Here is a 25452-nt window from a genome sequence, read left to right as displayed (position 1 = left end):
ATCAAGTTTGAGGTGAGTATTCGCTCTTCTGATATCCAGAAGCTCTTTTCAGTCATAAAAGACGGTAGCATCAACATTATGTATAAAATAAGTCACAAACGATGTGGAAAAAACACACAAAATAGCACAATTGGTTAGGTGCCAGTAAAACGGCAGCCATCCCCTCTGGCACCAATCTTCATTCAAATGCATCTGGCAGGGCAATAATAGTCCAGCGACACTGAACATCAAAGAGAGCACATTGAAAAAAGAAAGTCTGCTGCAGTGTAAAGCACTGGAACGATAGAGGGAAAATGAGAGTAAGAGAGAGAGGGGGTCTTAGCCATCTGATGGTTTGTTGGTTTGTATGTCAAAGCTTCGCAATAATGTTGCTACTAATTCATGCGATCAATAACAGGAGCAGTCCCGAAATATTACAACCACGACCTAGAGCAGTAACACTTAAACACTTTACAAACTAAGCACGCTGAAAATAGACTTCTGCAGAGGTGCACACAGTATAAAACTGCCGCGACAACTGAGAGCTCCCACACAGAGCCGGAAGAGCTATCTTTATTTTCTCCTTCCTGACTGCTGATGCGCTCTTAAAGTGTCAGCGCACGGTGAAGGCTTCGTGCAGGATTTCGCCACAAAGTAAATGGGTCAGTAGAATAGAATAAACACTGTGTTGCAGTGTGTGTGTGTGTGTGTGTGTGTGTGTGTGTGTGTGTGTGAGAGAAAAAGCTGTGTGTTTGTAGTGCATGTTTGATTGTATATCTTTGTGTTTATCTGATCTTTTCCAAAGTTGACATTAAGGATAAACATGTAAAATATATTATCAATAGAGACTGGATAGAAATATTACAAATATGAACGTTCTGATACTAGAACTTTGTCATTCTACCATCGTGGAAGCCAGAGAGGGTAAAATAAATATGTCTAAGATTTGCCCATAAAATGTTCAATATTATAGTGGGCAATATGGAGTTTGCACTGGTTTGCCAACTTTCACTGAGACAAAACAATAAATTCTGTAACATGTCAGCTGCACGCAGAAAATAAATATTGCACAGACCAGAGCTGGAGATATAAACATTAGGGTCAGAGCCTATTCACATCTGTGTGTGCCAGTGGCCAAGGCAGGAATATCATTTGTCTGTAAGGGAGATAGGTTTTTCTCCCAACTCCTGGGAAATTCAGAAGTAATGGGAGTCTGGCCAAGAGTAGCACACTGATGGACACACACACAGCAAGAACTGGCTCAGGATCAGTTCTCAGGCTAATGGGGCAGAGTAGAGTACAGCCCGCCAGCAAGCACAGTACAGACACATTTCTCAGAGGCTTTCAATAGCATACTGTTATTAGCTCCAGAGCAGTTGGTGCTATACTTAGAATTCTATGATGTCAATGTGTTAGTCCGTAGGAGAAATGGGCACTGGACTAAGGATAGCTGTGGGCAAAAAATCCTGCAGCATGCACAAACAATAGGTACTGAGAAAAAAATCTGTCACAGGGCTCCACAATGGAACATTGTATTTCCAGACCAGAAATTATTATGATTTGTCATGAACAGCTCTCGCCGAATTTATTTATACCTGTGTTCAATGTGCCAGCAATCTTTTCAATGCGTTTGTGCTTGGCCATAAAATAGCGCAGCACCCAAGACAAAAGGGCTGTCGATGAGGCAGGCGTCTCGCGAGAGACGTTATTTGTGACCTCATAAAACAGTATGAAAATCAAAAGAATCCTTATTTCTGTTTGTGTGTTCTACTCTGTTCCACTAGAGTAAGACAGACAGGCCGCTTCACACACCCACATGTGCCACACCGTACCATTTCCTCAACCATTTTCTAGTGTTACATCCATTTTCTCTTTCTACTGGCCCTGATTAAAGTATCTGGGTGTTAAGGTGCCTCCTGGATGAGTAAAAAGCACAATCAAACAATAAAAAATTCCAATGATATACAGTGGATTCGGAAAGTATTCAGAAAATGGATTAAAAAAATATATATCCTCATCAATGTACAAACAATACCCCATTAAGACTAAACAAAAACAGGTTTTTAGACATTTGCAAATTTATTAAAAGTAAAAAACAGAAATACCTTATTTACATAAGCATTCAGACCCTTTGCTATGAGACTCGAAATTGAGCTCCTGTTTCCATTGATCATCCTTGAGATGTTTCTACAACTTGATTGGACTCCACCTGTGGTAAATGCAATTGATAGGACAGGATTTGGAAAGGCACACACCTGTCTATATTAGATCCCACAGTTGACAGTGCATGTCAGAGCAAAAACCAACCATGAGGTCAAAGGAATTGTCCGTAGAGCTCCGAGACTGGATTGTGTCGAGGCACAGATCTGGGGAAGGGGTTGGCCTCCATCATTCTTAAACAGAGAAGTTTGGAACATCCAAGACTCTTCCTAGAGCTGGCCGTCCGGCCAAACTGAGCAATCGGGGGAGAAGGGCCTTGGTCAGGGAGGTGACCAAGAACCCGATGGTCACTCTGACAGAGCTCCAGAGATCCTCTGTGGAGATGGGAGAACCTTCCAGAAAGACAACCATCTCTGCAGCATTCCACCAAGAGTGGCAAGACGGAAGCCACTTCTCAGTAAAAGGCCCATGACAGCCCGCTTGGAGTTTGCCAAAAGGCACCTAAAGGACTCTCAGACTGTTAAAAAACAAGATTCTCTGGTCTGATGAAACCAAGATTGAACTCTTTGGCCTGAATAACAAGCGTCACGTCTGCAGGAAACCTGGCACCTTCCCTACGGTGAAGCATGGTCGTGGCAACATCATTCTGTGGGGATGTTTTTCAGCGGCAGGGACTGGGAGACTAGTCAGGATTGAGGGAAAGATGAACGGAGCAAAGTACAGAGAGATCCTTGAGCTCCAGAACGCTCAGGACCTCAGACTGGGGCGAAAGTTCACCTTCCAACAGGACAACAACCCTAAGCACACTACCAAGTCAATGCAGGAGTGGCTTAGGGACAAGTCTCTGAATGTCCTTGAGTGGGCCAACCAGAGCTCAGACTTGAACCTGATCAAATATCTCTGGAGAGACCTGAAAATAGCTGTGCAGCAACATTCCCCATCCAACCTGATAGAGCTTTAGAAGATCTGCAGAGAAGAATGGGAAAAACTCCCCAAATACAGGTGTGCCAAGCTTGTAGCGTCATACCCAAAAAGACTCGAGGCTGTAATTGCTGCCAAAGGTGCTTCAACAAAGTACTGAGTAAACGGTCTGAATACTTATGTAAATGTGATATTTCATTTCAAATTTTTTATACATTCGCAAAAAAATCTAAAAACCTGTTTTTGCTTTGTCATTAATGGGGATAGGCGTCCCACTAGCGGGACACCTGTCGACAACATCCGGTGAAATTGGAGGGCGCACAATTCAAATAAATAATCGTAATATTAAACATTCATGAACATACAAGTATCTTATATCATTTAAAAGCTGACATTTTTGTTAATCTAACTGCATTGTCCGATTTACAATAGGCTTTACAGCGAAAGCATACCATGCGATCGTCTGAGGCGCCCCACATCAACATATTTTTCAACCAGCACAGGCTTCACAAAATCACAAATAGCGATTAAATAAATCACTTACTTTTGAAAATCTTCCTCTGTTTGCAATCCCAAGGGTCCCAGCTACACCATGAATGGTCGTTTGTTAGATAAAATCCTTCTTTATATCCCAAAAAGTCTGTTTAGTTGGCGCCATCGATTTCAGTAATCCACTCGTTCAACAAGCAGACAAAGGAATCAAAAAAGCTACCGCTAAACTTCGTCCAAACAAGTCAAAGACGTTTCTATTTAATCCTCGGGTACCCTAAAATGTAAATAAACTATAATATTTCATATGGATGTAAAATTAGTAAGCAAGTGCCCTCTTTCTCGCGCGCTGAAAGACTGATATTGTTCCGGTGGTCTCTTCACAAAAACTCAAAGTTCTTGCTCGTTTTTGAAGAAACAAGCCTGAAACCTTGAATAAAGACTGTTGACATCTAGTGGAAGCCATAGGAATTGCAATCTGGGAGCTGGAATTACATAGGAACAATAGCTTTCCATTATAAGAGCCTGGGACCTTAACAAAAAATAATTCTGGTTGGTCTTTCTTCGGACTTTCGCCTGCCATATCAATTCTGTTATAGTCCAAGACATTATTTTAGTGTTTTCTATCCAATGCTACCAATTATATGCATATCCTGGCTTCTGGGCCTGAGTAACAGGCAGTTTACTTTGGGCACATCAGTCAAGCAGAAATTCAGGAAAATAGACCCTAGCTCTAACTAATGGGTATTGTGTCCAGACTGATGAGGGGAAAGCATTTTTAATCAATTTTTAGAACAAGTCTGTAAAGTAACAACATGTGGAAAAAGTCAAGGGGTCTGAATACTTTCCGAATGCATTGTACTTTGGCAGGAATTAAAGGCCAATTCCACCAATTTTCAACATCATATTCATCATCTCCAGCATCCTACATACAGTGCTTTGAAAAAGTATTTGCCCCCTTTCCAATTCTCTCTACTTTTGCATATTTATGATACTGAATGTTATCAGATCTTCAACCAAAACGTAATATTAGATAAAGGGAACCTGAGTGAACAAGTAACACAACAATTACATACTTATTTCATTTATTTCATAAACAAAGTTATGCAACATCCAATGCCCCTGTGTGAAAAAGTAATTGCCCCCTTACACTCAATAACTGGTTGTGCCAACTTTAGCTGAAATGACTCCAACCAAACGCTTCCTGTAGTTGTTGATCAGTCTCTCACGTCGCTGTGGAGGAATTTTGGACCACTCTTCCATGCAGTACTGCTTTAACTCAGTGACATTTGTGGGTTTTCAAGCATGAACTGCTCATTTCAAGTCCTGCCATCTCAATTGGGATTAGATCTGGACTTTGACTAGGCCATTCCAAAACGTCAAATTTGTAGCTTTTTAGCCATTTCCATGTAGACTTGACAGATGGCCTGACATTCTCCAGTAAAATTCTCTGATACAGAGCAGAATTCATGGTTCATTCTATTAAGGTAAGTCGTCCAGGTCCTCAGGCAGCAAAGCATCCCCAAACCATCAGACTACCAGCACCATGCTTGACCGGTTGTATAATGTTCTAACTGTGGAATGCAGTGTTTGGGTTTTCACCAGGCATTGGACCCACACTGTACAAAAAGTTGTACTTTTGACTCATCTGTCCATAGAACATTCTTTCAAAAGTCTTGATGATCATCCAGGTTCTTTTTGGCAAACTTGAGTCAACTTTTTGGACAAGATGGGTCCTATTGGGTGTTGCATAACTTTGTTAATTAAATAAATGAAATAAGTATCTATTGTTTTTGTTGTTATTTGTAAACTCAGATTCCCTTTATCTAATATTAGGTTTTGGTTGAAGATCTGATAACATTCAGTATCAAAAATGGCCCAAAATAGAGAAAATCAGAAAGGGGGCAAATACTTTTTCACGGCACTGTATGTGAAAATGGCAAGTTTATATCTTTATTCTTATTAATTATTTGTTATTTTTCTATTTATTTATTTTTTACTTCAGTTTATTTTAGTAAATACTTTCTTAACACTTATTTTTCTTTAAACTGCATTGTTGTTAAGGGCTTGTAAGTAAGCATTTCACTGTAAGGCCTGTTGTTTTCGGCGCATGTGACGAATATAATTTCATTTGATCTGATGTTAGGCCCTGTTCTGGCTATGCCATATGGCTATGGGCTACACTAGTTTATTTAGCAAACAAAATTTGCTGAATAAAATAGAAAGGATATTTTCTCCAAACGATTTGAGGGAGTGCATACATGCGGCTATTCTGTGTTGAGCGGTTAACAAAGAAACAAGTACTCCTATATGCTTAATTTAGAGTTATTTATGTAACTTTGGTTGTGACACAAATGTTGGGCTATATATTTAGATTTTTTTATACATTCTAAGGCTGCATGATGCGACTCTAATGATGATTTGAAAAAAGCTGCATGAAAGGCAAGGCTCTGCTTTGTTTTTGCACAGGCTGTACACACTTCATCAGTATCTCATTCACAATTTGACATGCACTCAATAATGCCTCGAATTTCCCGGCTGCATCCCCTATGTGTGGCTGTAATGCCCCCTAAACAAATCCATGCCTTTTGCGGCCAGTGGCCGTTGTGCCCTTGGGCTGTGTGCCTCTCAATCACACGGCTCTCAGTCACGTGATCGGGCCTATCTCAAAGGCTTCACACGTCCTTATCCAATTCCGAGGCGCATATTGAATATATTGGAAGAACTGTCCACATTTACTTTCATCAGCCAACAAGATGAGTAGGCCTAACGAACAGCAAAAGCACTAGCCTATGTCAATCTACTATCCCCCATAGTACAAAAGTTGACCTATTCTGTGTGAGAAATAAATAAATATTCAAAGCATAGTCCGGGACAGTTGTGGGATGCGATAGATCCCAAATGAATACAACCACTAGCATCAAAAAACATGTTTTAAGCAATGAGCCTAATGCAACAGATGAGAATGTTTAGCTTAAAATGTTGATTAACTATTAGGCTATTTCTTCACATTATAAGCGCAGCAATGCGCACACGGCAGCAGGCTATAAGCGTGAATGTTCCATTAGCCGGAAAACATGGTGAATGGTGAAAATGATATTTTCCAAACTTGAAACTCACGAGCAGCCAGTTAGGCTCTGTACCCCTTGTAAAGCGGATGAATGCTTACTTTTAAGAAGTTATTTGCCAACTTTAGTTGTTATCAAAAGATATAGGTCTATGGGCTAGGCTACAGGAGGTGTGTGACTATGATTTGAAAAAGTCGCAAAAAAAACATGCACTGTTTGCCTTAAGCTGGGCATCATTCACAAGTGATAGCCTTCCCTGTAGCTCAGTTGGTAGAGCATGGTGTTTGCAACACCAGGGTTGTGGGTTCGATTCCCACGGGGGGCCAGCACAGAAAAAAAATGTATGAAATTGTATGAAATGTATGCATTCACTACTGTAAGTCGCTCTGGATAAGAGCGTCTGCTAAATGACTAAAATGTAAAATGTAAAAAAATAATATATCATTCACAAGTGGTAGGCTAATATTGTCACCCATCACACTATTATTGATTCAATCTTGTCTTTACATATACAAAATAAAATATGGGTGAAATTTGTTTTGATTTAGAATGGACCATTATCACGCACCTGTCTCGAAACAGGGGCAGTGGAAAAAATACATGTCATCTATGCACTTAAATAGTGAATGGAGAGCGCTTTCCTGTGGTTCATTTTCATACAAGCGAGGTAGGCTATACTCCTGTTTTAAAGAGAAGGAATGTGCTTAATATTAGGAAAGTTGAGAAATAAATATAGTAGGCCTAGCCTATAGAAAGGTAATGGGATCCTCCTCTTTTTAAAAGAGGCCATCACTCTGTTTTCTCACGCAATTGCATAGCCTATAGAAATGTTGCATAACATGAGCTCATGGTTCTGCTATGAAGTGTTTGATTTACATTTGCATTGACGTCAGAGTGATTAAAGGGATGGAGTACGGAGTACCAGGCAGTTAGCAAGTTTGGTAGGCCACTAATGACCAACAGCAGCATCAGAACTTGGAGAATCCTAATTACCGTGACTAAACGGTCACCTGGAATTTGAATGCCGTCATGACTCGTGACCGCCGGTGTGGCAGTAATACGGTCACCGTAACAGCCCTACCCCACACTCTTGTCATTGTAATGTTGAAAATTGGTTCGGAATTACAGAAAGAGCCCAGGGCAGATGAGTTGAAGTCAAAGCCGGAATTTAGGTAATTAACTGCCAATCTGATGTTCAAAAGTTCTTGTCGGTTGTAAGAAATGATAGTGGATACATTTCATGAAAATAAACTAAAAATAAACTACAACAGAATCACAAAAGAGCAAAGTTGGGTCGAAAGCTTGCAAAACGGCGGCCATCCAGTACGGCGCCATCGCCATCTTCATACTATACTGTATGTTAAGTGCCCTGGGCTCCTTACCGGTGAATCATCAGGTTTCCTCTCGGCCACATGGCAATAGGGAATGGGCTCCGTCCCGTTCTCAAGTGATGTGAACACTGGAACACAAAACATTCAATAAATCACCACATATCAATGACAATTACTTAAATTATCAAAGACATTAAAGCTATAGAACACAGAGAAACTTGGTTGAATCTCAACAGCAGTGGGATTTTATCTACTGAATGTCCTGGAATAAACCTAAGCATTCATTTTACAAGCTTTGGTAGAGAAGCTATTTCATGAATAAATACATATTTCAGAAAGCCACAGGGTATTCGGATGGGATTACGAACGGGGAAGATTCTCATACTTTAATTTTGGGTCATTTTTTCCCTACTGAGCCCTGTCCAGATATTCAAGTATGGTTGAGTAGAAATTCCAGTCTCTACATGTGGCAAGCAGAGAGGAACACAGCACAATGTTTCTATTTCTCTATCCTTATGGGACAGATGATATTCTTTGTGTGGAGCTTCAAATGACATTTTGAATAGTGTGCTTTCTTTGACTTCATTGTTCTTGGTAAATGCTGCTGCAAGCAAAAAGTCAGGCTCATTGGCTTATTTCTCCTATAATTAAATGTGTCTTTGAGATCTTACTCTGAGTACTGTACAGTACATAGAACTGAGAAGCAAGTAGGGGAGAGTGGGGTAAGTTGAGCAGTTATTTAATTCCACATCACTCTGTCAAGGGAAATATAGTATTATTTCTAACAAATATATTTACATATACTGTATTTAATGATGTTTTGTATCCCTGGAAAGAATCAGAATTCATGTCAACATTACAGTTTTGAAAACATAGCTTGTCCAGATAAAGAGGTCTTTTGGCTCAACTTACCCTGGGTATCGGGTACTGCAGGACAGGGTGAGGGAAGCTGCATACACATTTCTGTACTGAATATATTTTTACCACTACCTTTTAAAGACCATGTCTATCTTTATTTCCCAAACACAATTCAACACAATCGCAATTGCTCTTTTATCTTTTAATAATTTAAAGCATATTTTAACTCAGGCTTAACACCTAACAAACACTTCGTACTTAAAAAATAATTTTATTAATTAATAAGGATCGAACCCTTTTTTCAATTTATAGGCCCTGTTGTTACCTCATATCCCAACGATAATGCCTTGCAATTTGCTCGACTTGCCATTGGCTCAACCACTGGCTCAACTTACCCCAAGGCGAACATTTTGACTATATTAGTCGACACAGCTACAAGGATGCACTTTCATGCTAGGTTTAGGACCTCATACTTAAGCTTATAGAGAATCCAACTGATATAGAGAATCCAACTGATATATAGAACAATCTTAAAATGATCTACTTTGGTTTAGATACAAGCATCCCGAAACCTCTAATAAGGAAGAAACCATGTGGTTTTATTTTTTTTTGCATTGTAATTTCAGAAAATGTCAGTAATACACTGAGTATACCAAACATTAGGAACACCTTTCTGATATGTAGTTGCCTTCAGAACAGCCTCAATTCGTCAGGGCATGGACTCTACAATGTGTCGAAAGCGTACCAAAGGGATGCTGGCCCATGTTGACTCCAATGCTTCCCACAGTTGTGTCAAGTTGGATGGATGTCCTTTGGGTGTTAGACCATTCTTGATACACACGGGAAACTGTTGAGCGTGAAAAACTCAGCAGCGTTGCACCGGTTTGTCTCAAGAACTGCACCTGGCACCTACTACCACACCTCGTTCAAAGGCACTGAAATATTTTCTCTTGCCCTTTCACCCTCTGAATGGCACACATACACAATCCATGTCTCAATTGTCTCATGGCTTAAAAATCCTTCTTTAACTCCCGTTCGTCTACACTGATTGAGGTGGATTTAACAAGTGACATCAATAAGGGGTCATAGCTTTCACCTGAATTCAGCTGGTCAGTCTATGTAATGGAAAGAGCAGATGTTCCTAATGTTTTGTACACTCAATGTATATAATATACATGTTTGGTGTATTGGTCAATTGTTTTGCAGGGCCTTCTACGGATTCTACAGAAAAGCTCAGTCAATGTCACCTCCCGGGTTCCGTAAGATTCATTAATACACTGATATAATTGATTTTCTGAAATACTGTATGTTATACAGTGAGGGAAAAAAGTATTTCATCCCCTGTTGATTTTGTACGTTTGCCCAATGACACAGAAATGATCAGTCTATAATTTTAATGGTAGGTTTATTTGAACAGTGAGAGACAGAATAACAACAAAAAAATCCAGAAAAACGCATGTCGAAAATTTTATAAAAAGATTTGCATTTTAATGAGGGAAATAAGTATTTGACCCCTCTGCAAAACATGACTTAGTACTTGGTGGCAAAACCCTTGTTGGCAATCACAGAGGTCAGACGTTTCTTGTAGTTGGCCACCAGGTTTGCACACATCTCAGGAGGGATTTTGTCCCACACCTCTTTGCAGATCTTCTCCAAGTCATTAAGGTTTCGAGGCTGACGTTTGGCAACTCGAACCTTCAGCTCCCTCCACAGATTTTCTATGGGATTAAGGTCTGGAGACTGGCTAGGACACTCCAGGACCTTAATGTGCTTCTTCTTGAGCCACTCCTTTGTTGCCTTGGCCGTGTGTTTTAGGTCATTGTCATGCTGGAATACCCATCCACGACCCATTTTCAATGCCCTGGCTGAGGGAAGGAGGTTCTCACCCAAGATTTGACGGTACATGGCCCCGTCCATCATCCCTTTGATGCGGTGAAGTTGTCCTGTCCCCTTAGCAGAAAAACACCCCCAAAGCATAATGTTTCCACCTCCATGTTTGACGGTGGGGATGGTGCTCTTGGGGTCACAGGCAGCATTCCTCCTCCTCCAAACACGGCGAGTTGAGTTGATGCCAAAGAGCTCCATTTTGGTCTCATCTGACCACAACACTTTCACCCAGTTGTCCTCTGAGTCATTCAGATGTTCATTGGCAAACTTCAGACGGGCATGTATATGTGCTTTCTTGAGCAGGGGGACCTTGCGGGCGCGGCAGGATTTCAGTCCTTCACGGCGTAGTGTGTTACCAATTGTTTTCTTGGTGACTATGGTCCCAGCTGCCTTGAGATCATTGACAAGATCCTCCCGTGTAGTTCTGGGCTGATTCCTCACCGTTCTCATGATCATTGCAACTCCACGAGGTGAGATCTTGCATGGAGCCCCAGGCCGAGGGAGATTGACAGTTATTTTGTGTTTCTTCCATTTGCGAATAATCGCACCAACTGTTGTCACCTTCTCACCAAGCTGCTTGGCGATGGTCTTGTAGCCCATTCCAGCCTTGGGTCGGTCTACAATCTTGTCCCTGACATCCTTAGAGAGCTCTTTGGTCTTGGCCATGGTGGAGAGTTTGGAATCTAATTGATTGATTGCTTCCGTGGACAGGTGTCTTTTATATAGGTAACAAACTGAGATTAGGAGCACTCCCTTTAAGAGTGTGCTCCTAATCTCAGCTCGTTGCCTGTACAAAAGACACCTGGGAGCCAGAAATCTTTCTGATTGAGAGGGGGTCAAATACTTATTTCCCTCATTAAAATGCAAATCAATTTATAACATTTTTGACATGTGTTTTTCTGGATTTTTTTGTTGTTATTCTGTCTCTCACTGTTCAAATAAACCTACCATTAAAATTATAGACTGATAATTTCTTTGTCAGTGGGCAAATGTACAAAATCAGCAGGGGATCAAATACTTTTTTCCCTCACTGTACAATCATGATCAACTTTTCACTACAGTCTAATTCCTATTCTGGCAATACTTTCACCTTGAAGTTCTATAATTGTCTTAATGTTTTGTATACTCAGTGTATATCTGCAGTAATAGCAGAATGATAGCATTTCACAGTATTACTTACTCGCCAGTGTTGTAATTGGCTGTGATATTCGGCTATTGATTTCTCCCGCCGGAGCGGCATCTGTTGTTAAAATGGGAAAGCTGTTTTGACTTTGTGGCTATGTTATCTAGTGAAAATCGGGTCAAGTGGCCAATGTAGAAATCACTCTGTTATTTCCTGGATGCTAAAATCGCTCAATTTCAGTTTATGTGAAAAAACAAGCACCGAAAAGTGTAGAGAATCATTATACCATCTAAATCGCTATGAAATATATTTTCAATAACAAAAAATATTATTTTTACAGCCCTTTGAAGCTGGTGGACTAAAGCCTAAAGTAAAAGGCTCATGTGCGACCCTCCGCCATGTTAGAAGAAATGGGATGCGTGGGAGGGGGAGATTTGTTTTGAATGCAGCCTAGTACTGTTGCAATTCACCTAGCTTCCACTTTAGGGGAGACATTCTGAGAAATTCTAGGTATAGCATTTTTAAGGTTATAGACATATCCTTAAGTAGTCAGTAATGTTTCATTCATAATGTCTATGCATAACAGAAGTGCATTTCCCAGTGTCACTAATGGCTGCCTCTTGGTACACCCAGTGGTGGAAAAAGTAAAAGTGAAAGTCACCCAGTAAAATACTACTTGAGTAAAAGTCTAAAAGTATTTGGTTTTAAATATACTTAAGTATCAAAAGAAAATGTTATTGCTAAAATATACTTAAGTATCAAAAGTAACAGTATAAATAATTTCAAATTCCTTATATTAAGCAAACCAGATGGCACCATTTTCTCTTTTTTTACAGATAGCCAGGAGCACACTCCAACACTCAGACATAATTTACAAACGAAACATTTGTGTTTAGTGAGTCCACCATCAGCGGCAATAGGGATGAGCAGGGATGTTCTCTTGATAAGTGTGTGAATTGGACAATTTTCCTGTCAAATCAAATCAAATTTTATTGGTCACATACACATGGTTAGCAGATGTTAATGCGAGTGTAGCGAAATGCTTGTGCTTCTAGTTCCGAGCCTGGTAAGCATTCAAAATGTAACGAGTATTATTTTTGGATGCCAGGGAAAATGAATGGAGTAAAATGTACAATATTTTCTTTAGGAATGTAGTGAAGTAAAAGTAAAAAATTATATATAAATAGTAAAGTAAAGTACAGATACCCCAAAAACCTACATAAGTAGTAATTTACAGTATTTTTACTTAAGTACTTTACTCCACTGAGTACACTGTGTACAGTACTCACCATTATCACTGTGCTTCCTGGTGAGTTCATGTTGACTGCTGTGAGCGACGACCTCTTCTGGAACCTGGGCCAAATCACTGGTCTGTGGGAGCAGATAGAAGCTATAACATCAACTGACAGATTGATACCAGTCATTCAGATCACCCGCCATAGTAGATAGGTACCCAGAACATGCACACACTGAGAAACAGTGATTTCTACAACATCCTAATGTTGCCACACTTCTGAGAATCGTAGAGGGTGGTCTAGATGTAGGACCACTTTCAGGACCACCAAAAAAGCTTTGATGTTATCTTGAATTTACAAAAGCTGCTCAATGGAGCTCTAAAACATTGACTAATATTATGACTGGGCTACAGTTGAAGTAATCATAACAACACTGATGATCCAATCAACTGAATGTGGAAGTAAAGTAATATGGGATCAAAATTTGCAGTTGGTCATTATTATCGTATGTAGTGGTAAACAAAAGGGGTGGGTGAGCTGAGTTTACTTGAGTTTGCCCTCTGCTATCATTGATGGTGACCCTTGCTGTGATCACATTGTCCCAGTGTCTAAACACGTAGTATTTTAGACCCACTCCATAGCAGTTGCCGTTGACAGGACTGCCCCGGTTGCTTTGAGACATCCTTGTAGAAAGGGCTGATTCAAGTCGCAGTACAGTTAATGTGAGATTTACACAGATAAACTGCAGAGAAGCGAGGAGATGAAAGGTGTAATTTTTATGCTTTGAGTCTTCGACTCCTCCTCTCTGTCTAAAAGCTCTGTAATCTGAGCGTTTTTCATGAGCAGATATCTCTCCTGGAGTCGTCATTCCAATCCCCCCTAGACTTCCTTTATTGGTCATATTTACTCCACATTGGCTGTATCCGAGTACACGATCAACAGTGGTGTTGAGTATTAAGTAAAAATACTTTAAAGTACTACTGTACTTAAGTCGATTTTTGGTATCTGTACTTTACTATTTCTATTTTTGATAACTTTTACTCCACTACATTCCTAAAGAAAATAATGTACTTTTTATTCCATACATTTTCTCTGACACCCAAAAGTACTCATTACATTTTGAATGCTTAACAGGACAGGAAAATGGTCCAATTCACACACTTATCAAGAGAACATCACTGCTCATCCCTACTGCCTCTGATTTGGTGGACTCACTAAACACAAATGCTTCATTTGTAAATTATGTCTGATTGTTGGAGTGTGCCCCTGACTATCCGTAAATTTAAAAAACAGGAAAATCGTGCCGTCTGGTTTGCCATATTTAAGGAATTTGAAATGATTTATACTTTTACTTTTGATACATAAGTATATTTTTGAAATTACATTTACTTTTCATACTTAAGTATATTTAAAATAAAATACTTTTAGACTTTTACTCAAGTAGTATTTTACTAGGTGACTTTCACTTTTACTTGAGCCATTTTCTGTTAAGGTATCTTTACTTTTACTCAAGTATGACAATTAGGTACTTTTTCAACTACTGACGATCAGATATTAAAGAGCTGGAGTAAAGATACAACAAGAACACCTGTATTGAAGCTGTTGTACTATAGCTTTTCATACTGTTCTTTGTTTCAATTGTACAATCATTGCATTCCAATCATTGCTGTAAGAAACAGAGCACGCTAGTTTTGGCACGTACTTCAATGTGTGTCTCTCGTCTATACTATTAGTCCAGCTGAAGATGGCAGAATATATAAAGTACATAATGTATTCACTTGACCCGTCAACCATGCTCCCAGGCTAAAATGCGTGATCGAACTCTAATCAATTAAGCCAGCGTAACAGCCGCCACGCAACTGCGCCGGAGCACAGATACACCACCGTGTTTCCTAGGTGCCAGTATTTGTACTAATGTACTGAGTCCCTACACTTATTCTCCGACTCAGAGGAGTTAAATGCGGAAGACACATTTCGGTTGAACGCATTCAGTTGTGCAAATGACTAGGTATCCCCTCTCCCTTTCCCTTCCCTTATTCACTCACAGCAGGTAAAGATTAATGCTGAGCGATTATTCCAAAATGTCCAGTTATTTTTCGTTTTTTAAACAACTACTTGGTTAAATTATTTGAATACCATTTCGTTATGTTTTTCTTCTTCTGCTGTGAGCTGTTTCTGTAGAGATAAATCAGATCAAGCCTGAACTGTGCCATGTAGTAGGGAGTTGTAGTTTCAAACCACCCAATATTCTACATAGTTTAGCGCAGAAATGTGGTCATTAACTACAATGACCATAATCCATTGCGCGCCCGCTTAACACTGGAACCGCCTGGCCTTTCAGCATGTAAGTATCCGCTAGGGAAAGTTAGGAGGCGTCCTCTTTAGCATATGCATCAGATGCATATCAACCCGCAAGGCGCGCAAACATGCTTGATAAATAGTGCATAAACTATTGTAAAGGATTAATTAAATAAAGAAATATGCGTGGAAATATATTAAATGTATAAATGTTTAGTTAGAGTCAAGGAAGTGTTTTGTATAATTCTACAAAGTCCTAGAAAAAACTTAGGCCTATAGCCTATTTTCATTTCTCTTGCAATAAAAACATTAAAGCTTAATCCATTTCATCAACTTTATTTGTATATTTCATTAGTAATAGAGTTATAGTAATTAATCAAGTCCAGTTACAGCTTGTTTAGACAAAGTAGAAATGAAAATTATAATAATTGTCCAGGTGTCGCCTATCTTCCCCATTATCCCCAGTGTATTTATACCTGTGTTTTGTTTGTCTGTTGCCAGTTCGTTTTGTTCGTCAAGCCTACCAGCTGTTTCCCCTTGCAGCTGTCTTTTTTCTAGTTCCTGTTTTCTAGTTTTCCTGGTTTTTACCATTTCTGCCTGCCCTGAGCCTGCCTGCTGTTCTGTGCCTTGTTACAACAACCTCTATTATTGACCTCTGCCTGCTCTGACCCTGAGACTGCCTGCTGTTCTGTACCTTATGGACTCGGATCTGGATTACTGACCTCTGCCTGCCCTTGACCTGTCGTTTTGCCTGCCCCCTGTCCTAGTAATTAACTTTTGTCACTGTCTGCATCAGGGTCTTCTCCTGAAACGTGATAAATAATAATAATAATACAAAAACAGCCAGCTGCGCAGGTTAAATAATTTGCTGTATTCCTAAACAAAAGCATCAGTGCATGAACAATTGCAAAGAATTAATTGCATGAAGAAATATTTGTGGAAATATATTCATGACAAGATATAAAAACAGTAATTTGTTGATTGTATCAGACACTGTATTATGCCCTTATACCCGTGCCTTTACACATGAATCAATCACGTCTTCTCTTTATGCTTCGGGTCCACAGTCAGCACACAGCTTCGGGGCTTTGTGTGAGCAAATGTGGCTTATTCCGCGTGCACCTGCCGACTTGACATTGTCTTCTTTTTCCCGAGTGGGAGCTGTGGTGCTTGGGGAAGAGGGAGAGCAGGACCTGCTGCCTTGGCAGCCTGCTTGACTGCTGTAGCTTCTTTCTTGGCGTTCATGTGGTTCTCACAATGCTCACATGCCAGATCCATGATGAAATCTCTCCTGCTGACTGTCTTATCAAGGCATTGCTTGTACAACACGTACGCGTTGATAGCACCCATGTCGAGCACGTTGTAGAACACCGCAACAGGACAGCTGCGAGTACCTCCTTTTACAGAGTACAGTCTTGCCATCTGGTCGAGTGCGTCCACACTAACCTATTACATAAAATAGAATAGAATAGGTTAGAATTATATAGAATAATAATACTAATAGTTATAATATTAATGTAATATAATAAAAGGGGACTATATTTGGTGTTTGGCAGATGGAAAGGCTATCTGTATATGGCAGAGATATATACCATTGTGCGATTGTAGTCTGTCACCGTCTCCGGTTTCTTCTTATGGTCACTGCCGATGGCAACAGTGGGACGCATGGTGCTGAGGATGCAAACACTTATTTATTTTACATCTGTACACCATGAGTGTTGCTTTACCACAGCTCCACTGGTATGTTGTTTTGCGCAGAGAGGGGCAGCTCTCGCCTTTGTTTGTTCACTGTTCCAAGCAGGCTAGTCTTATTTGCAATCAACTTGTCTGCCAGGGAAATTGATGTGAATAAGTTGTCCATGGTCACATTTCTGTCTTTGCCCATGTAAGGCTCCACGAGTCACAAAACCACAGTCTCGGAAAATCGCTCACCCGCTGGCCTGGTTTCATCTGTCTCCAGATATGGAGAGCCATTGAGCAAGTACTTGGCTTTGACATCTAACCAAAACTGAACTAAAGTGACATGCACCATTATCAGTTTCTATCTGGTTTCTATCGCCCATTCATCCACTGACTTCAGGAAACAGTAGAGGGAGCACCCCCTATCCCCTATCCACATCGACATCTGCAGCTAACCAAAACTTAACAAAAGTGACATGCACCATTATCAATTTCTATCTGGTTTCTATCGCCCATTCATCCATTGACTTCAGGAAACAGCAGAGGGAGCATCCCCCTATCCCCTATCCCCCTCGACGGGACAGCAGTGGAGAAGGTGGAACGCTTTAAGTTCCTCGGCGTGCGCCTCTTCAATCTCAGGAGGCTAAAGAAATTTGGCTTGGCACCTAAAACCCTCACAAACATTTACAGATGTACAATTGAGAGCATCCTGTCGGGCTGTATCACCGTCTGGTATGCCAATTGCACCGCCCACAACAGCAGGGCTCTCCAGAGGGTTGTGCCATCTGCCCAACGCATCACCGGGGGCAACCTACCTGCCCTCCAGGACACCTACAGCACTCGATGACACAGGAATGCTAAAAAGATCATCAAGGACAACAACCACCCGAGCCACTGCCTGTTCACCCTGTTATCATCCAGAAGGCGAGGTCAGTACAGGTGCATCAAAGCTGGGACAAAGAGACTGAAAAACAGCTTCTATCACAAGGCCATCAGATTGTTAAATTGCCATCACTAGCACATTCGAGGCTGCTGCCCTATACACATATACTTTAAATCACTGGCCACTTTAATAATGGAACACTAGTCACTTTAATAGTGTTTATATATTTTGTACATATGTACATTACCGTTCAAAAGTTTAGGGTCACTTAGAAATCTCCTTGTTTTTGAAAGAAAAACACATTTCTTGTCCATTAAAATAACATCAAATTGATCTGAAATACAGTGTAGACATTGTTAATGTTGGAAATGGCTATTGTAGCTGGAAACGGCAGTTTAAAAAAAAAAAGGAATATCTACAAACAGTAGGCGTACAGAGGCCCATTATCAGCAACCATCACTCCTGTGTTCCAATGGCACGTTGTGTTAGCTAATCCAAGTTTATCATTTTAAAAGGCTAATTGATAATTAGAAAACCCTTTTGCAATTATGTTAGCACAGCTGAAAACTGTTAAGAAAAGCCAAGAAACTGAAGATCTCGTACAATGCTGTGTACTACTCCCTTCACAGAACAGCGCAAACTGGCCCTAACCAGAATAGAAAGAGGAGTGGGAGGCCCCTGTGCACAACTAAGCAAGAGGACAAGTACATTAGAGTGTCTAGTTTGTGAAACAGATGCCTCACAAGTCCTCCACTGGCAGCTTCATTAAATAGTACCCGCAAAATACCAGTCTCAATGTCAACAGTGAAGAGGCGCCTCCGGGATGCTGGCCTTCTAGGCAGAGTTTGAGAAACAGACGCCTCACAAGTCCTCAACTGGCAGCTTCATTAAATAGTACCAGCAAAACTTTAACAGTGAAGAGGTGACTCCAAGGTGCTGGGCTTCTAGGCAGAGTTCCTCTGTCCAGTGTCTGTGTTCTTTTGCCCATCTTAATCTTTTCTTTTTATTGGCCAGTCTGAGATATGGCTTTTTCTTTGCAACTCTGCCTAGAAGGCCAGCATCCCGGAGTCGCCTCTACACTGTTGACATTGAGACTGGTGTTTTGCGGGTACTATTTAATGAAGCTGCCAGTTGAGGACTTGTTAGGTGTTGTGTGAAGGAAGTAGTACACAGCATTGTACGAGATCTGCCTTAATCGACAGCCACATCTTTGGCGCCCCAGGAACAGTGGGTTAACTGCCTTGCTCAGGGGCAGAACGACAGATTTTTACCTTGTCAGCTCAGGGATTTGATCCAGCAACCTTTCATTTACTGGCCCAACACTCTAACCACTAGGCTACCTGCCGCACAGCCAGAGCAATGCTGCCACGCGAGTTGCCATGTGCTGAATGTATGGACGGCACGGACATTCTTGGAAAAAGTTAGTCCTTCATTTTGAGAGTAATTTCAAAAAGGTAAGTGTCATAGAAACTTCAGTGTCACGGTTGTCGAAAGGAGGAGCGGACCAAAGTGCAGCGTGTGTGTCGTTCAAAATTTTATTTACACTGTGAAACTATGGAATACATATAAATAAACTGAATAACAAAAACAACAAACCGTGACGCAGAGGTGACACATACACAGACTCAAAGATAATCTCCCACAAACCCAGGTGGAAAAAAAACCTACTTAAGTATGATCTCCAATTAGAGACAACGAGGACCAGCTGCCTCTAACTGGAGATCATCCCAAACAAAACCCCAACATAGAAATACAAAACTAGAACCTGACAAAATAGAAATAGAAAACATAGAGAAAAAACCCTGTCATGCCCTGACCTACTCTACCATAGAAAATAACATATTTTTATGGTCAGGACGTGACAGTACCCCCCCCCCAAAGGTGCGGACTCTGACCGCACCTAATCAAAACAACAAACCCCCCCCAAAAAAGGAGGGTAGGGTGGGTAACTACTGTCTATGGTGCAGTACACATAACCTTCTCATCCCGCGGATCCTCCAACAGAGGAGGCGGCTCCGGTTCGGGGCGTAACCCCCGCTCCGCCTGCTGATCCCTCTGCTTCTGTGCCACCGGACCGTGGATCGTCGTCGGAGGAACCCGACTGTAGATCATCGCCTGAGGCTCTGTACTGCAGACCGCCGCCAGAGACTCTGGGCTGCAGGCCGCCGCCGGAGACTCCGGGCTGCAGGCCGTCGCCGGAGACTCCGGGCTGCAGGCCGTCGCCGTAGACTCCGGGCTGCAGGCCGTCGCCGAGACTCCGGGCTGCAGGCCGTCGCCGGAGACTCCGGACCGCCGCCGGAGGGTCCGGACTGGGGAACGTTTCAGGAGGTTCCGGACTGTAGGCCGTCTCACGAGGTTCCGGACTGTAGGCCGTCTCAGGAGGTTCCGGACTGTAGGCCGTCTCAGGAGGTTCCGGACTGGGAACTGTCGCCGGAAGCTCTGGACTGGGAACTGTCGCCGGAAGCTCTGGACTGGGAACTGTCGCCGGAAGCTCTGGACTGGGAACTGTCGCCGGAGGCTCTGGACTGGGAACTGTCACCGGAAGCTCTTGACTGGGAATGCGCACTGGAGGCCTGATGCGTGGGGCTGGCACAGGTGGCGCTAAACTAGTAACACGCACCTCAGGGCGAGTGCGGTGAGCAGGAACAGGATACCCCGGACTCGGCAGGCACACTGGAGGCCTGATGCGTGGGGCTGGCACAGGTGGCGCCAGACTAGTAACACACACCTCAGGAGCGAGTGCGGGGAGCAGGAACAGGACACCCCGGACTGGGCAGGTGCACTGGAGGCCTGATGCATTTGGCTGGCACAGGTGGCGCCAGACTGGTAACACGCACCTCAGGGCAAGTGCGAGGAGCAGGCACAGGGCGTACCAGGCTGAATAGACTCACTGGAGGCCGGGTATGTGGGGTAGGCACAGGATAAACTGGGCCGTGGAGGCGCACTGGAGATCTCGAGCGTAGAGCTGGCACAACCCGTTCTGGCTGGATGCTCAACCTAGCTCGACAAATGCGGGGCGCGGGCACAAATCGCACCGGCCTGTGAATGCGCACTGGCGACACGGTGCGCATCACCGCATAACACGGTGCTTGCTTCGTCACTCGCTCCCCACGGTAAGCACGGGGAGTTGGCTCAGGTCTCCAACCTGACTCTGCCAATCTCCCCGTGTGCCCCCCCACTGACTCAAAGATAATCTCCCACAAACCCAGGTGGAAAAAAACCCTACTTAAGTATGATCTCCAATTAGAGACAACGAGGACCAGCTGCCTCTAATTGGAGATCATCCCAAACAAAACCCAACACAGAAATACTAAACTAGAACATGACAACATAGAAATAGAAAACATAGAGAAAAAACCATGTCACGCCCTGACCTACTCTACCATAGAAAATAACTTCTTTCTATGGTCAGGACGTGATATTCAGAATATGCTCTTTCAGATACTATGTAGAAATGAAAATATTTTACCTGCATGTGACTCTAAAGGATAAAGCAATGCTCCTTTTCCTGCATCTGTCAATTACAAAATGCGCCCATCTCTTCATGTACAATTTGACAATTTATAGGCTTAATATTGTCACTCATCAGATTATTGTCAATTTAATCTTGTCTATTGGCTAACTCTTATTATGTGTGAAATTAGTTTTGGTATAGTTTAGGTGTAGTTTCGACTGGCATCGTTTGTTTCCCGCTCATCAACTTGGATAGAGTCAAGGATATGTTTTGCATTATTCTAAAGGCCTACTGCAACATATAGCATGTTTTCATTTCCCTTACAATACATTTTATTAGGAATAGAGTTACAGTAAATAAAACAGTCCTTCAACAGCTTATTTTTACAAAGTAAAACATAAAAGAGAATGCTATCAATCTGTAAGGCACGCAGTCAAATTATGCTGATAAATAGGCATAACACAAACTCATCATATCACTATTGTTGTTCAAAATTAAATCAACCTCTTCACCCTCATCATTCAGTTTGACCTAATTTAAATTTGATTGTAAAGTAACTTGCACAATTATTGCTCATTCCATCCATTTGTCATTCATTCAGTGGGCTGGCATCGTTTGCTTCACTGCATTATTCTTAAGGCCTACTGCCACATGTAGCATGTGTTCATTTCTCTTACAATAAATCTGATTAGTAATAGAGTTATAGTAAATAAAATAGTCCCATAACAGTTTATTTTTACAAAGTAAAACGTAAAAGAGAATGGTATCAACCTGCAAGGTGCGCGGTCAAATTATTAACTGAGCGCCAACGCTGATAAATAGGCATAACCCAAACTCATCATTACACTATTGTCTTTCTAAATTAAATCAACTTCTTCACCTTCCTAATGATTCGCCCTCCTTATCATTCAGTTAGGCCTAATTTAAATTCAATTGTGAAGGTGCATAATTATTGACCATTCATCCATTTGTCATTCATTCAGTGAGGAAAGAGAGACGCATTAGCACCTGGCTGGGTACCAACGACCTACAGCACATTGTCTTGGCGGATTAAGTTGAGAATAGGTGTGACAAAAATGGGTAAAAATGCTCTAAATACTTTTCTCTTTTGTGATAACAAAATTCTGACAAACGAGCAGTGTAAAATAAAAACATTTTGGAAAATTCAGGAAAGGAGCAACGTCAGTGGCCGTTCGGCTATGGCGGTTCTAGTGTTAAACTTTTCCGGTCTGTGAGGAGCAGATATGGAGACTGAGAGAAGAGAGAACCCACGATCTAGAGGGATGGAAAGCAGTTGCTTCGCAAGCCTGAAAATACATGATCTAAGTGATTGATAGTTGGCATTCAGCAGTCATAAAAGTATGCCTTAATTACTTTGAAAAACTACTAAAAAAGTGATTTTGACAAGTAGTCATAAAATAAAACAAATATTTGATTTAAAGTAAAGGAAATCTAATAAATGATGGTTAATAAGTGATAAGCAGTAATGGGCAGTCACTAACATCATTGGACTTGTATTCATTATTTTATTCAGTGTTGTTACAGCATTCAACCCACATAATGCATTGAAATCCGTGATATTTTTGTAAATAATCAAACCGAACCGACCTCAAAAAGCACTAATCACTCGGCACTAAAGATGAAAGAGAAGCACCAAAGCACAGAACTTCATGACATAAACACATTAAAATCACCTGCTTAATGATTGTTATGTTAGTAGCCTAACCACTGGTTTGACATACTGTAGCTATTAGTTAATTAGTTATTAATCACTATGCGTTGCTGATGGGCAGTGGCATGTATTCATGGATTCCAAGGGAAGCCAGGCTTCCCCAAATATTTAACCAATAAAAATGATAAAATAATTTATCTTTAGTCTCTCTGTGTTTTCATACATTTCCATGAATTAGCAAGTGGCCGAATCTCAGTATGTGTAGCCCATATATCTGATGCTGTCTGGACCAAAAGAGTATAACATGTTGCCGCCATAGCATTTGATTGATTGATACCTGCAAGCATTTGGCCATTTGGTATTCTGCCTAAAATAATTTGCCAATCATCGTTGAGCTGAGCTAAACTGTGGGTTGTCTTGGTGCAGCAAAACGCCCTCCAAGGGAGGCCAGTTTGGATTTGGCTTCAGACCAATCAAAACACTTCCTAAGCAAAACATCATTTTCAAACTTGTCTGTTTCTGATCTGCTGTGTTGATGTCCTGCAGTAGCTAGCTTGCGAAATCGGCCCTTTCCTAAGCCCTGGAGATGGGGATTTGGTCTTGTGTTTTTGACTTAATTTTCTGTACAGGCCAATGATTATGATGGCGATTCTGATCTAACAATAAATGAATATGTTGTGCCACTGGCCTGAGATGATTGAAGTTCAATATGTAGCCTAGATGTATCCTAGTAGGCTCACATTAACTAGCTAGCTAGCTAACTAAGCTGGTTCATTGTTGCCCATGTGAGGAACTGAGGCTAGCAACATTTTTTGCTATGTAGCCTATGACAACAAAAATAAAAGTGTACTGTATGACTGAGCCATAAACCATTTTGCCAACATGAAAGAGAGGAGGATGGCATTGGCGGTCTACTAGTCTACAAGTAGGGTGAGTCAACATTTTTTGTTTTACCTGCATGAGCACGGACGCACACACGCACGCACACGCACACACACACACAGATAAATCAGTACCATGGACAGCCACATGATATTTAGCCACATTGATTGGACTAAATTGTTTTTGGTATCTTTAAATTTGTTTTCACTGTATTAGACTAAGCATATATAGCCTTGTTGATTTGATGATGATTAAACGTTTACGTTGAAATAGTACTGGAATAGCGGAGGCAGTGCTCCTTTTGTCTTTGTGGTGACTTGCGGAAAACTCTGTGGTTCTAAATCAGTAGTTGTTTAGTAAACTGTCAAAAAGATGAACTTGCTTGACCATGCTACAGGTGATATAACGTGTTACTTGCAATATTTGCTTTGTGAACTTCACCGGTTTTGTGATTAAACAAACGTATGTGTAGTTGAATATATTCCGCCACTGTGTGACTGTTGTCTTTTTATGGTCACGGCCTTATTCTATATCTCGGTTGCGTATGAACGAATGGGTTATTGAACAAACAACGCAATTATCACAACAGGTTGTAATATGGCTTTTTTACTGGCTTGGCTTGGCTTCCTCAGTGATTTTACCCACGCACTGCTACTGTTGATGGGGTAGTTTCCTAAATGACTGTCAGCTGTTGAGTTGCTGATGAGGTTGTTTCATTAATACATTGTGTTGTTGTTGTTGTTCTTACAGAGTTTCTGTGGGGGGACTCAAAGCCACTGGCCCTCTTGTTCTTCTGTGCCAGAGACGTCCCGAACCGGAGAGCTTCATACACAGGGTCCACTTTACTGCCACAAGCTGGGAGGAGACATTGAGAAAACCTATTTTCAGTCAAAGCAATCACACAACAAGAACCCCTACATGACAGTCTAGCTGTGTATCAATGTATCCTACTGTTCATCTTGTCCTTTTGAAAGGAATATAAAGTCCTTTGTCTTGTCTCAATAAATGATGAAGGCATTTGCCGAAACGTGTTGGTTTCAACAACAAAATATACTTTTTTTAAGGAAACTTACCAATAATAGCTGAGTATCTTCTGTTCATGCACATTGGTTTGTAGTGACATCTCTAGAGTATTGTCAAGGCAAAGGGAAAGACAGTGTGCTTACCAATGGGCATGACTTCTTTGATGTAGCCAAACTGCTCCGTTATCAGCAGTGGGGAGCTGTAGTACCGTCGAAAGCCCTTTGGCTGTGGAGGGGGGAGGGAGAGGTTAACAGAGGGCAGGAACATCATAGTGAGTGACAGATCGATACGTCAACAGACAGCACAGCACACCACCAGCAAAATACATTAGAGCCACTGCATAACCTAATTTCTTTGTTAAGTTTCCACAGGCACTATATTAATCAAATCAAATTGTATTTGTCTATACTGTATTTTAGTCTGGGTTTCAGAGTGTTTCTGCATTCAACCACGCAACATCATTGTTTGTCTCGACAATGAGTTGGCCAAAGCAGAGGAGCCATTTTAGA

General features: G+C 41.4%; 1 protein-coding gene and 1 long non-coding RNA gene across 3 annotated transcripts in view; one reads left to right on the top strand and one right to left on the bottom strand.

The window, feature by feature from the left end:
* Positions 1–25452, bottom strand: part of LOC106610680 (SH3 and cysteine-rich domain-containing protein) — an 84322-nt gene that overhangs the window by 30038 nt on the left and 28832 nt on the right. For both annotated transcript variants that reach the window (XM_014210146.2, XM_045723365.1), the window contains exons 4-7: positions 25087–25168; positions 24669–24775; positions 13106–13187; positions 8000–8076 (exon numbers count right to left, since the gene is read on the bottom strand). In XM_014210146.2, coding sequence (XP_014065621.1) covers positions 8000–8076; positions 13106–13187; positions 24669–24775; positions 25087–25168 — 348 coding nt within the window. The remainder of the gene's footprint in view (positions 1–7999; positions 8077–13105; positions 13188–24668; positions 24776–25086; positions 25169–25452) is intronic.
* LOC106610681 (uncharacterized) lies at positions 284–24951 on the top strand. Its single transcript, XR_001329950.2, has 2 exons — positions 284–641; positions 24671–24951. It is a non-coding gene; the product is annotated as an uncharacterized lncRNA (long non-coding RNA).

The sequence above is a fragment of the Salmo salar genome, chromosome ssa09 (genome assembly GCF_905237065.1).
Source record: "Salmo salar chromosome ssa09, Ssal_v3.1, whole genome shotgun sequence".
NCBI lineage: Eukaryota > Metazoa > Chordata > Actinopteri > Salmoniformes > Salmonidae > Salmo > Salmo salar.
Note: the sequence above shows the minus strand (reverse complement) of the source record. Positions and strands in the feature narration are given on the sequence as shown.